Source organism: Ruditapes philippinarum, unplaced genomic scaffold (genome assembly GCF_026571515.1).
Source record: "Ruditapes philippinarum isolate M1 unplaced genomic scaffold, ASM2657151v2 ctg4004_1_1_1_1, whole genome shotgun sequence".
Lineage (NCBI taxonomy): Eukaryota > Metazoa > Mollusca > Bivalvia > Venerida > Veneridae > Ruditapes > Ruditapes philippinarum.
The window spans coordinates 34,169-49,058 of NW_026859327.1; the positions used below are offsets into that span (position 1 = coordinate 34,169).

At 33.3% G+C, this 14,890-nt stretch overlaps 1 protein-coding gene across 1 annotated transcript in view; it reads right to left on the reverse strand.

The window, feature by feature from the left end:
* The window catches only part of LOC132756093 (ankyrin repeat domain-containing protein 11-like), a 72,800-nt gene that overhangs the window by 18,025 nt on the left and 39,885 nt on the right, over positions 1–14,890 (reverse strand). The window contains exons 7-9 of the mRNA XM_060747084.1: positions 11,419–11,641; positions 8,943–10,588; positions 4,074–4,124 (exon numbers count right to left, since the gene is read on the reverse strand). Coding sequence (XP_060603067.1) covers positions 4,074–4,124; positions 8,943–10,588; positions 11,419–11,641 — 1,920 coding nt within the window. The remainder of the gene's footprint in view (positions 1–4,073; positions 4,125–8,942; positions 10,589–11,418; positions 11,642–14,890) is intronic.

Below are 14,890 nucleotides of genomic sequence, written 5' to 3' on the forward strand. Positions count from 1 at the left end.
ATGTTTGGTTCACTGCATTGAATGTGAAAGTAGAAATAAACATTCTAAATATATGCAAGGAAGTTAGTTATACATAGTTGACATTCTTCCATCAACACAAACTTAACAGCTAATTATAAACTTGGAAAAACATAGTCAGAAATTACTAATCGTGGAAAACTGAACTGGCTATATTCAGTACATACAATAAATGAACATAACTCTTAATAAGGGAAGTTTCAGATAAAAAATCAGCACAAAATTTCCCTTTAAACTAATTATTAACAAGCTTCATTCTGAGCAAATCAATGGTTGTTTTGATATATGCCCTCTCAGGTGGTCAATTCTTGGAATTCTAAGGGAATGATGAATGGAAACTTGAGCCAGAAAAAAAAAAACGAACAAAAAAACCAGCAAAAACCAACAACAAAACAGCCACTATTGTCATCATTAGGGGTGTTCAAAGTTCATACACCTTTTTTTTTTATAAAGAAGTGAGGAATAAGGTGAGGAGTATCTGTGAATTAACAACTGGCTAACACTTTTTTTTTCTCCTGACAGATTTTTCCCCCCTCTGTAAATCATGGCAGTATATATAAAAGATACATTGGTGCATCTGGAATCAATAAATTCTCTTTACTAACTGTTTGCCCTGTCATTCCCTGATGCAAGTATTGATCCACCTTAGTAATACATACAATCCCGATTTCTATAACAGGAAGTGTGTTTTTTTTCTTCTTGTAAATAAAGATATTTAAAAAGCTAAGGCAGCATAAACACCACACCTAAATGAAGCCGCAGCTTTCGAATGGCCAGGGAGGATTTCATGGAATATAGTGAGACTATTGTGGATTTAAATGACTTTGTTTGTCCCTTTAAAATGCATTTTTAAGCATGAATTGTTGTTTTTGTGACCATGTAATATGATCATTGGCCAATTCGAAAACATGAAAATTAGATAGAATCACATGCTGGATAATTTTATTGATGTCCAAGGTCGCCATTGTTTTTTGGGTAAACACTTTGCCTTTTAAACAGCGAATGCTCGTGAAAAAACAAGTAATTTTACGGGGGGTACAAACTTTCCAAGCAATAGCAAAAAATCTACAAGGCCAAGCACCTATTTCTTTGTGATATTTTTGTTTAATGCCATAAGGGAGTTGCTAAAAAGCAGTGACAGAGTTTTTGTAGACCGCGTATATTTGCAGGTATTTTTTTGCCGGAGGGATGAAAAAATGTTGTTTTGGGTCTCGGACCACTATAGATTTTTGGCTTTTACGGAATGAATTGGAATTTTTTTTAACTGCCTGACTGTTGAACATGGGATGATTTCATTACAGATTTTGCAATGGTATGACATATATGTTCTTAACAAAATGTGTTTTTTCTTTTTTTCCAGGGGTGTGTAGTTTGGGATCAGATTTTATCAGACATATTGCCTTGTAGGAAACATTGACGGCAGAAACTTGAAATTTAGTGTGGAGTGCTACTTAAGGTAAAATGAAATTTTTCAATGCTTGTTTTTTTCTTATTAAACTTTGTGTAAATACTCCTAGAATACACACTGACTACAATGATGATGAAATTTCATAATAATATTAAACACAGTGTCAGAAAGTCAGCTTTAAAAAGGGGAGGTAACTCCAAATCCAGAAATTCTTTGTGAAATGTATTAAAGGTGCTGTGTCCCTGCTGTGTTGAATTACAGCCCTACTTATTCTAGGCGAATACAGCTTTAGAAGAATGCTATTATTTTCACTAATATAGAGCTATGGAAAGGTTAAATTATAGATGTTGTTTTTCCCCCCCCTGCTTTTTGTGACTTTAGATTTTTGGAAAAAGGCATGCACTTTTAATAAATATTTCAGCTGTATGTGTGAAACATGGCCCATCCGAAGTGTTTCGAGTGATGCCATAAATCATATTGTATGGAGGGTAAAATTTTTTGCTGGAACATCACTTTTTAAGGGCAAGTGGGATATATAATCTAGGTTTTCTGGTGAGATTGTGACCAATTATTTAAAGCTGAGCGAGCAAGCATCGACTAGTCCGTAAATTTTGGTTTTTTGCACTGTCACACTTGGTGAATTTCGATTCCCTAGGAGACCCCACATTGTTTGATGTCTATAATGCTGTGACAGGCCCCTGACAAATGCTTTGTCTCTTTGGGTTTTTTTTGACTTAAACATAAACCTATATGAAACATTTGTGCATGCCAAATAGATTTTCTAACTGTGTAGGAACTCGAAAAAAATAGCATATATTAGTGTCTGGGCAGGGAACCATAATAAATGATATATTTTGTGCCCCCCCCCCCCACAGTGTTTCACATGAAGCCAGTTTTATTTTCTTAAACTGGTATTGGCAATTTGTTGAATATTTCTTCCCATATCATATGACATAAGGAAATAATATTTGTGCAAATTTAGTTGTATAGATAGTATGGAACCCATTTTTTTTCCATACAACTCTTACCAAATTGGGCAATTCTTTTTCTTTCTTCTTCAAATCAATGCTACTAAAACAGCGTTGCGAGGGCCCTTTGAAAAAAGGGTAAACGGTAATAGTTTTCATCTAAAGCACATATAACAGAAAAAAGCAAACAATTCCTAGCAAATTAAATCATTTTTAATTTCTTGAAATATGCATAAATTTACAGAAAAAAGTCTGTATAAAGTTTCAGCAAATCAATTGTTAAAGTGCCGTCGCCTTAAAGGCCCAAAGCAACAAACCACACTAAAATGAAGCCGCAGCCTTTCGAATGGCCAGGGAGGAATTTCAATGGATTATTAGTGACTTGTTATTGTTGGATTTAAAATGCACTTGGTTGTCCTTTAAAATGCATTTTTTAGCCATGAAATTTTGTTTTTTGTGACCAATGTTAATAGATCATCTGGCAAATTCCGAAAACATTGATTAGAAAAATCAAACATTGCTGATTAAATTATTGAAAAATGTCCAAGGTTCGCCAATTGTTTGTAAACATTGCTTTTTAAAAAAACAGCAATGCTCGGTGAACACACAACCAAGTATTTTTACCAAGGGGGGTACAAAACTTTCAAGCAATAGCAAAAAATCTTGAACAAAGGCCAAGCAAAACGCCTATTTTTTCTTTGTGAATATTTGCATGCATAGGAGTTTTGCTAAAGCAGTCGACAGGAGTTTTCTTTTGTATTAGACGTATATTTGCAAGGTATTTTTTTTTGCCGGAGGGATGAATAATGGTTGTTTTGGGTCTCGGACCAACACTTATAGATTTTTGGCTTTTTTTAACGAATGAATTGGAAAAATTTTTTTAACTTGCGCTGACTGTTTGAACACTGGGATTGTTTTCATTACAGATTTGCAAATGGTATGGCAAAAACATATATGTTTCCCTTAACAAAAAATGTGTTTTTTTTTCTTTTTTCCCAGGGTGTGTAAGTTTTTGGGAAATCCAGAATTTATCAGACTCAATAATTGAAATTGTAGACATTTGACAGGCAAAAGAACTTGCCAAAATTTTAGTGTGGAAGTGCTACCGTAAAGCCAATCCTTTCCGAACAGAAAAAGGAAGTATAAAAAAAGACTTCCAATCTCAGTGTGTGTACTTGCAGTGATTCAATATTTCCCAGAAATATGAATAGGCTAAAACCTTTAAAAATAAAAATGAAGCTAAAACCAACATTTACATGTGAACACCTCATGATCCTTAAAGGTTGACCTTGTATTTAAGCCACAAAATGTTTTGGTGAGTCAAAAAGCCTTAGACTTAAGTCTTTCAAAGACCCCATTGCATCTTTAGGACATCGGAAAAAATAGTTTTGCAGCCTGTCATGGCTTGCGCTCATAGTAGCCAAGAAATTGGGGCACTTGCCTCTTTTAATGTTACTGTGAAATTGTTTCCTTGAAATGGTGCCATGTCACACCCGCCAAATTTTCCTTTAATCTGAATGACTATAAGTACTAAGAAGATTATAGTACTTAGATCAAAAACCTTTTCAATATTATAACTAATATAAAAAATAAATTTGGGCAATTCATACCCATTAAGGTACTTGTGAACCAGAAATTTTATTTACACAAATTGAATCAAAAAGTAGACAAAAACCTACCTTTTTTCTCAAACTGATACATATTTCGAAAGATTTGGCATGCTGTTTTTCCTGTCCACAAAAATTTAGATGTTTATTTTGGTTACAGGGACTGTTCTTTTCCCTTCCCTGAAGGTTAACTGGTTTTCCGTACTTTTCTTTGTTCTATTCCCTAAATTTTTCCTCCCCGTTTTCCCCCTTTCCCCGCCCTCTGGATGTTACACACATATTCCCATCCCTCTTCCTTTTGGTTCTGTTTCTTAATAGTTTGCTGCCACTTCCGTAACGCTGCGGCAAATCATCTTTTGAAAAGACAATGTGACTGTCTGAATTAACGCTACAACAGCAAACATATACGGCCCTTTAGTTTAATAAAATCTCAGTTTAAAAATTTTTCATATATATATATTTCTTCCGCGATCACCAGCAAGGATTCACAAGAAAGGGAAGGAAATTTGTTAATTCAACGCCTTTTGTAGATATTTTGAAATTTGTGGGGTGTTTCAAGGTGTTACTAAGTTTTTTTGTTTCATAAAACATGTTACAAACCTTTTAGGGACAGTGGCTTTTTTTTAAAAACAATAAGAAGAAGAATATATATGGGGCTTCTTGTGTATGAGCATAGAACTTTTGTTTGTTTTGTGAAGTTTCTCATTTTTTCACCATAAAAAAATGACAGACCTTGTTCCAGCTTAGGCAAATTTTGGACTCAGTCAACTTGTCTTGAAATTGACAATAATATGATACATATTCCTTGGGTCCAATTCTTTTTAGGACTTTTACAGTTTCACTGTTCCATAAACTAAAATAAAGTCATATTTTCGGAACTTTGTTGATATCCTCTTTCTTTAAACAGGAACATTTTAGGAAAATCTACGGTAAAAATGCATTGCATAATAAGATTTATTGATTATTAACTTTTTGTCACATGATTTTTTATTCAAACTGTTACGTAAAAATCAACAATTTACAAAACTGTGAACCCTTAATTACTGGTTTTAAATACAAAAAAAAACAATTCTTTATTTCAAGCCCTAAAAAACATTATGTAACAGTTCTGCATGAAAAAATAATTGGGCAATAATAATAAAACATTGACCATGTATAATGAATTTTATGATTAAGTTGCAAAATTGAAAATTTCAAAAATAAAACAAATGTTACAGGTAAAAACCAGATTTTGAATAAAGGCCCCAATCTAAAGGGAAAAACCATACAATATGCCCTTTTTACAAAGACAAGACTAGTGGGTCTTTAATATTTCTGGAGAATAACTCTGTTTGTTATCTTTTATCAATTGATGGGGTCTTTTGTGTCCTTTGTCAAGATTGGATGGTCCCTTTATTCAGAAGGTGATCATTAACACACGGGTTTGCCCCTGGTATGATCAAGATTTTTCCTCACTTTGCCTAAGTCCAAAAATATTCCCAGATTTTGTCTCCTGTGGGTCGTGTATGAAAACATGCTGTGAGAGACAGATTTGATAATATGCTTACATTATGAGGGCAATAATGCCTTCTGTTTTTCTAAGTTAAACAGACATAAAGAATTTTGGTCCATGGTAGCATTTTCATCTGAAAAAACAGTAATGTAAAATCTTGTTGTTTTTTATATACATGTAATATAAATATATTGTAACCGTTGAACTCGGCAGTTTATAACATACAATTTTATCAGTAATCCTGAAACATTTTGAAATATGTCTGAAGCTTTCAACTTCTGTATGTCTGAAATGGTTAAGTTTTTTTTTTATAAAGTTTATATAAATAAGCAGTTTAAAGCTTTTATCTAGGAATCTAACTTTCTATCAAAGACAGTACTTTATTCAAAATGAAAAAACCTTCAATTTCCTGTTAACAAATTTTACGAGTTAAACTTAAACAAATCAAAATTTAATTATTCAATGTTTATTAATTAATCATGAATTCAGATTTCAGCAAGCCTGCTTATATATAATAATCTATAGGTCTAACCCTACTTATTCTGATGAATTTCTTAAATTGACTTGTCCATTTCCCATTTTTGAAACTATTCGTTATCATTTTTGAGGATATCATCATTATTATGGCTGTGCAGGATGGCCTGGCTCTATACTGGTGGCAAAGTCTAATCATTTTCATTCCCAGACAGGTAAGGGCTAAATACTGCTAAATTTCTAAATTTCATATTCAATATATGAACTCTGGTCTAAGAAACTGACATAGTTTTCTGGCTGTTGATCTGTTTTTTTGTCAATTTTAACACAGTTTTGGTCGCATCTCTATGGTCCGTCTACATAATAAGCTTTCATGGTAAACAACCAGTAATTACAATATCAGTTTTTTCACTCAAAAGTGACCAACTACTAATCCCACATGATTTCTGACTCAGTGGCAAGAGACAAATGACCAGTAGACTCAGTGCTCGAGATCACACAGAAATTTCCTCTTGCCCAGATTAGTGACCCCTGGATCACAACTGATAAAAGTGTTAGCACTTTGTCAGGGTCTATCTCTGGTTTGAACATAAACATTGTATCACCAATATGTAGAATCAGGTGGCAAAATCAACTGTCCATATATTGCAGGTTGTCCCACAGCTTATATGGACAAGTGAAAATTTTCAAGAATTTATAATTATGAATATCATACAAACAAGTAAAAAGTATGTTTCAGATAAAACAAGCAAAAGTTAGTCAAAATCAGATTTTGCAAGCCCTGTTATAATATAGTAGTTACTTGTTGCTGGAGATAATCATGTAGTATTGGTTCAAATACCCGTATGGGAAATGCCCCATATATAATGCTACAAACACATGCTAAACCCTAAAATAAATGTTTTGAAAAAAACCCTTAAGGCAATAATTTTTCACATGTTAACATTGAATATCAATATTTTTACACTGTGTGTGCTTGCTGGCTACCTCAGGGCGGTCTGCTCATCACTGTGGTAAAGATACACTAACATTGTTACCACTGCATTGCAGAAAATTAAAAAAAAAAGGCTACCACTTACACATATAAATTTTTACACTGAAACACTAAAGGTTAAATTTCTTGATTTAAATCATCTAGAAAAATCTGTTCAACAGAGCAATATGGCCAGGGCTATATAAAACATTAAGATCTTCATCTATCTAACCTACTTTATAATGCATAGAGAAGTTTATGGGAATGTGACCTTACAGTGAACAGTTCAGATAATAATATAAACCCTTCACTACACATTTCAAGATATCCTCTTATATGTATGACCTAAATTACTTCTAGTTAACTTGAGATACTTACAAAAAAACAGCTCCTACTTTATGATCTTATCATAAGCATTTCCCTTTACATAACAGGGAGTTATTTATAAAACTGGTATTATGCGCTGTCATGGCATAGAATTTCAATCAAATTTGCATAGATTGAATTAAATATTTTCATAGTCAGTATTTTGTGAGGTATTTCATGGTTATGTCTTATTATTGTTTACCATGCTTATATGGCTGGACTGTAGCCAATTTCATTAAAAATACATAACCATTGATTTTTTACAATAAAAGACTTGTATATATATGTTTATGTTGACCTTCAGAGATGACCTTGAAGTACAAGTACATAGTTACTTGTATTTTTCCATGTTTTTCTACATGTGGCTTTATGTCAGGTAACATATTAACAGCAATTTAGAAATGTGATGACATTTGCTTTTTTAACAAAGACAAGAATAAGTGTAATGTTAATAAGTCTAAATAAAGCAGTACTTCTCGATTCATATAAAAATACAATTTTTTTTTATCCATTTAAGCTTAATGTGAAAAGGTTTTCTAGTTTATTAAATCAACTGTTGAGTCTGCTGTCTGGAACTAACCTGGCCTTGAGGTTTCAAAACTTTTCAGTTCAATCTCAAATCACAGGTTTTCATTGGTCAGTGTACATTCCGAGCTGGTGTCTGACCAATCAAATACTGGAGATCTGAGTTTAAGCTTAGCTTGGATATAAGTGAGAGCATGGTCTTGACCTAGTACAGCTCAACCGTACGATCCCTTGGCTGAGATGAAGAAATATTACACTAGGTCACAACTATCCACAAACTTTTCGATAGATGGTCATTTCTTCTTTCCTTTTTGGCCATCAAATTGGGAAATTTCAGAATAACTAAACAGGCAAATTTGCTAACAAAATCAGTCTTGGAAAACAAAACAAATGAACAAAAACTCTCAACAAACGAGTTTTGAATAATAATGGGACATTTTGGAAAAATATGAATTTTTGACAACTGGGAATGGAGTCCTATTAGTATTACTGTACCTTTCTTAAGGAAAACAAAACCATTGGTGATGTATTTATTACCTGAACCTCCAAATAAATGTTGATGTAATGAAAGTACATTTACTGCTTATCAGCAACTCGAAACTTAGACTTAAGAGAGACACAGACAGACAAAATTACTGAATATTTATAAATAATTCTGTCCCAAGGGCTGGTTTGAAACATTTACAAATTAAGTTTTATCTTGTTGTAAGGTTTCAACTCAATTTAGGTCACAATGTCACTGTTTAGGTAATGTTTGTTTTACCTTTGGGAGACTGGGTGGTAAAAGTGTTGACAATTTTTTGCTTTTTTTCTTTTTTCTCTCTCACATTTCAGAACTATTTTGTTATCAATCTGACAAGATGGAACTAAAAACACTTTAGCTCTGACAGACTTGTGGTTAAATAAATAAATATGGCTGACAATACACAAGTCTGCAGTTCTACAAACTTGTAAAGCCGAACATTTTTTTCTCTCATTCTTTTACTTGTTTTATAGTGTCTATTGAATCTTCTAACAAGACTGCATTTAAAATTGGAAAAAATTGGTAAACATTTCATGAGAGACAAATACAAATCATTTAACAAACTATAAAACCTATGTTGCATTATATAATAGTTATATAATTTATTATTCTTAAATACTTACTATTCCTTTCTGTTTTATCTGGCTGTTTCTGTTGTTTTGGAGGTTTACTTTCTGTCGACAGCTGTTGAGATCTGACAGCACTTCTTAACACTCGCTGTGTGGGCTCATCTTTTTTATTCTCGTCTTTTTTTAATTCACTATCACTTTTTGAATCATCATCATCTTTATCGTTCACTTCGTTATCCTGAGGTTTACTGCCACTATTCACATCACTATAATCCACTTCCATATCTACATTTTCATCACTATTTTTATCACTTTCCCGCTGATTTGTATTCATCACATATTTATTATCCCAATTACTAGTTACATCCGAATCTGTGCAATTTTGGACTGGTTGCAAATTTGTACTGGTGTTTGCAGGTACCTGCAAAACACCAGTCTCAGCACACTGGGAATCTGAATCCCTGTCCTGGTCTTGATACGGATTTATCACATAGGGTAAAGCAGACTTCGTCCCAAGCTTGAGCCTTTCATGAGTGTGTGTAGGAGTGGAAATGGCCTGTGACTTAGCAGGAATAATGATTTTTAAGGGTGGAACTTTTGGAGTACAGGGACGGGAATCTTTACTGAGACTTTCAGTTCGATTTGGTGAGCAAGGTACAAGAATATTTAATTTATCACTATCCTCATCTAAAGTTGAGGTCATTGGGCACAAACATGAATCTGCTGACTCAGCACTAGTCAATGTTGTAGATGATAATTCTGTCACCTTATTTGTAACACTTTCCGATTGGTCGACACTTTCATCACTTTGTTTTGGACAATTATCATCTGAATTACTAGTCACTACAGTGTTGTTACCAAACTGTTCAGCTCCTGAATTTGACAACTCAGACGGCTCATTTAATTCTGTACTTGATGTAACAGAGGAATGATTTACTCCACTATAACTGGGAGATTTTGCACTAGATGAACTAACAGAATTACATTCTTGTGCAAAGTCAGGAATTCCATTGTTTTTATGATAGTTTGTGGGAATGGAATCTGAAGTATCTATTTCTAAATCGGGTAATTCCATAGAATCTTCATTTTGAGACTCACTCCACTGTGAATTAGGTTTAAACGGAAAAGTTTCCATTTGTTTTAAAACAGATTTGCTCAAATTTGAATCACTAGTTGTTCCTACTGTAGAGTTATGATCATTTTGATCGACAACATCAGTATCTTTTTCTGGAAATACCTCTTTCACATCGTTTATTGCGTTACCATCGAGTCTTAACGCTGGAATCATTAAATTTGACTTTGTATCAAACCTTAATGTATCGTCTTCTGGTAATGATATTTTTAACTTGCTGCCTGAGAAGTTAGATATACTATCCAATCCCGGATTGTAAAGGTCACTATCAACACTTGAAGCAGGGCTATCAGATGGTGAAAACATTGGAGTATCTATATTAGAATCAACTGACATATTTGTTACACTATACGACTTGTATTGTGGCTCATTTGAGTCTCGAGATTTCTGATTTGTGTAACCAAAATTATCACGGTGAAATTTTAAACATAGTCTTGGGGATGACAGTTTGCCGTCGGGAGATTTTGGCATTGAGAGGCGACGGCTTCCTGATGATGATGAAAACGATTCACTCCTGTTATTCTGGTGCATATCTGTAAAATACAATATTTATTTATAAATTTGTTCATACAGTATGAAGAACAGTATCCTTTGGGAGTCAAAAATTTTGGTTGTTGTTGGTAATGCTAAAGAGATGTTAAATTTATTGTGCAGTCTTGCTTTGAGAAGAAATGATACTGTTGTTGTAAATACTTTATTGGTCTATAGAAGGTTGCTCTACAGAGGTTGCACTGTAATTATAACAAAAGAGGTTCAGGGTAGATTCAAACTTTATAGAGGACAGGAGCCCAAATATTCATGGATTTCATATAACTTTAATCACAAAAGGACACCTTTGCTGGCCAGTAACATATGAGGCACCTGATAACACATCAAGTATAAAAATTTATGATAATTTTAACAATGTTAATGAACTTTACACAAAATGCTGTCCTTTTCTCATTTTTTCAAATTAAGTGAAACATTATGTGAAGTCACATTACAGATTAACAACTATAGATGATAATACATTCAAAATGGGTTTTGCCTCTTTTACTCATACCTATTAAATTCCATTAGATCATTATCAATATAAAGGTGAATAAGTTATTTAAGGCTTCATCATAAGGTTTTATAAAAGAAAGCTGCACGAGTCTCCTACAAATAACCTCTAAATCAGAACACATATATCTCATATAATTAGAAAAGACAAAACCTCGGTTTCTAGCTTTTCATTTCTTTGAAATCCAGTCTGTGATTTCAGAAAAGTACAGACTTAATCACTGAATACACAGACATATCACTGAGTGCTAGCTTCCAGCACACCACATGTGACATTTTCTTATGTTTGGGTATATCAGATCATACAGAAATGAAAATTAACCTTCTAAATCTAAACTCTTGTCATCATCTTTCAGTGAAATGATACTGTCTGGGGACATTGGTGACCGAATGTCTTCTATACTAGATGTATCGCTCCCTGAGCAGATTGTTTCTTTCTTCAGAATTTTCACCATGTCAGGAGACGGTGCCACATCGAGCGGTGTTTTCCCCTTCGCATTCTGTTGGAGAGGGTTAGCGCCGTGTTTCAATAGTAGTTCTACCAACTGAAAGACATAAAGTAATCAAATATTACACATATGTCATTTTATCAAATCCTTTGTGTTACAGAAGAGATATAATTCCACTGGTCAAGGTAATCTATTATTTTACTAATTCTTTAGATCAACCTTCAACTATATGCTCTACAAAGTTTGGTACTCAATTAATAATTTTTTTAACTTAAATGGATTAAACTCAAATAAAAGTTCAACAATTTGCAGATCTTGATACAATCATGATTAGCTTCATGTTTTCTTTTTTAAAACCCTTAACCTGTTGAATTTGTGCAATGGGATTTGCCTTACTTGAGTTTGAACCAGTCCATTTGACTTGTTTGGTTTAATGGCACACAAACAAAATTTAGGACATACAAGGCACCAGTCCATTTGAAGATGAAAGAATTTAGCCATCAAAATACAAATACATGTAATGAGCTACCAACAGTATACAAACTGGTAAGATTGCAGACTGGCCTGGTTCTATACTGGCGGCAAAGGCTAGCCAGCCGCTAATCATATTTTCGGTTCCAGCAGGATATAGAATGTAAAGGTTTCTAGCTATAGAATACTGTACCATACAAACAGTTCAAACCATTATGACTCAATCAATATCCTATTATAGGTTTATTGATCTATCAACAATAGGCCACAAATATACTAGATAATTATATTGACAAACAAGTCCACCATTACATGATTTGTGTATGTTAGTTGTAAATTGGAGATAATGTGTTTTGACAAGTTGAAATAGTTCAATGATCTTGTATTGAGTACAGGTTTCTTTTTGTGACAGAACTTCATATGTCAAATGAGAAGAATTTTTTTCAAAAGCATACAAGTATTCAATATAAATTTCAATTCTTTTCCTGGAAAGACTTTCAATTCTTTTCGAGGAAAGACTTCAGGAAATTACTTTATACACTTTATATATTTTAGTACCCACTTTTTAGCAGTATCTTCTAAGAACTTGGTTTAAATTGTTAATTTTCATGCAAGCCACCTTCATACAGGTTATGAATAACTGACATGTCAAATATTACATTATTCAAGTCTTAAATGCCAAAACATAGGTGCAGTATTTCAAACTTGGCAAATTTATGTAAAATTATACCATTCTTTTAATGATAAGAATTACAGGAATAGACGAACTAGTCTAACCCCTCAACTTGACATTATAATAATGTACAATAAACAATGGTTAATCACAATTAATATGCACTGATTGTTCATTACTAATTTATGACTAAGTATTGAAATGTCAATACACAAGTGATTGATCTTTGCACCATTTCTCATACAGTCATGTCTGTGTGATAGATTTTCTCTATGAGAATTTAATTAAGATCATTATTTATTTAAAGCTTAATTGTGTAAGATAGTTGAATGACTCCTGTGTCTGCTAGCTGTGGCTGACAGGTACTGGTGGTGTTATATGAGGAAACATTGTAGTTATCCTAATAGGGCTTGAACCTACGATCCATGGGTTGGGAGACAGAAACATTAACCACTACTCCCCGGAAGTAAGATAAGGTTCAAGACAAAGAGTTTATAGCATATTCAAATGAGTTGGCCAGTTAAAGTGGCCTTCACTTTTTATTTTCAGTTGGATAAATAATTCTGTGTTGTTTCAAACTAAGTATTTCAGTAATTGTATCTGGGAAAAGTGCATGATATCACTGTTAAGCCTTTTTTAAGACAGTGTCCCCGAGAGCTATTTATAACACTTCAGTGTCATTCCTGTCTAAATACAGAAGATCTCCGTTTAACTAATTTAAATAGAGAAAGCGGACGGGTAGATTCTAAGGGTTTCCTTATTGTTTATGTATTTTATCGCTACAGATTTCATTTTCCACCTTAATTCTTTTGGTTTGAAAATTATCTGAAATGATTTATCTGTGTGTTTGTTTGTTTCATTTTACGCCTTTTCCCAACAGTATTTCAGTCATATAGGCTGGTAGTTTCCTAACCATCGTTCCTGAAGTGTTACACCAGTACTAAACTTCCTTCCTCCGTGCTAAACTACCAAAGCATCTCCTGGGGATTGAACCCACGCCAGAGAGGTAACTGGATTAGAAGTCATCGACTCTAACCCCTCGACCATGGAGGCCGTACAAAGAAATAATTTATCTAAATATAACATATTCAACCTTTAGAAAAGCTGAAGGACGCTTAGACACTAATACATGTACAGACTGATGTAACTAAAAAAAGGCAGAAATTCTAGAAGGAAATACGAAATAAACATAAACTGAGCATAAATTCAGAGACTGAACTGAAACTTTGCCAGTCATAAACTATATTTGGACATAAATCACTCGACACTCGGATTATTTTACAGGTGGGGGAATATGATAAATCTGTGCCTTATTATATCAACTTTAGATAAAAATTGGTATTTTATTATCTCCAACTATGATAAATTATTTCGCTTAACAGGATAAATCATCTATTTTCTTAATTTACATCAAACTAAAAATGTATTTTGTTTAAAAAAAAAAAACGCCGTCAACAGTGTCATAACGAACATTAACTAGGTCAATTATGGTACACGAGTTTCCTGCAGAATTCAATACAAGTACCATTCATCATAACACCACAATCAATACAGTGTCTCAAATTATTACAAGGAGAGCCAAATCATTGAGGAAAGAAAATCTCCAGTTTCCTAGAGAAATTTGTCGGCTTCATTAATATATTTTTTTTTTGAAACTTAAAGTGAACTGACTGAAGTACTGAAACACTGGGTGCTCCTGTGTTGATTATTTCAGGAACAAACTGGTAACCAGTCATGATCTAGCAACTTAGCTTTATGTATGAATTACAATAATGTTCCATAAGGGCAGATGGTCCATATTGAATATTGTTTTCTTAGAACCCATCCTTAATACCTTAATGATTGTGATGATATAAAAAAAAGGAAAAGAAATATCTGATAACAATCAAACAATGGAGGTCAGATTAGAAATTTGTTTTATTCTAGCGGTCTGTTCTTTACAACTGGCTCCTTAGTACCAAAAACAAGTATAACTATCATAGAATGTATTATGTAGTAACTCAAGACCTTTATGCTGACAATGTGCTCCACTTTTCACCCTGCTTTAACAAGACAGAGAATGGGGCATAACTTTGCAAAACATAATTTTTGGATTATCTGCCCTTTTGAAATGGCATCCTGATATGACAATAAACATGTATACCAAGTTTGAAGTGAGTAACTTTTATAGATCCTGAGAAAATGGACCTTAAAGAAAAGGT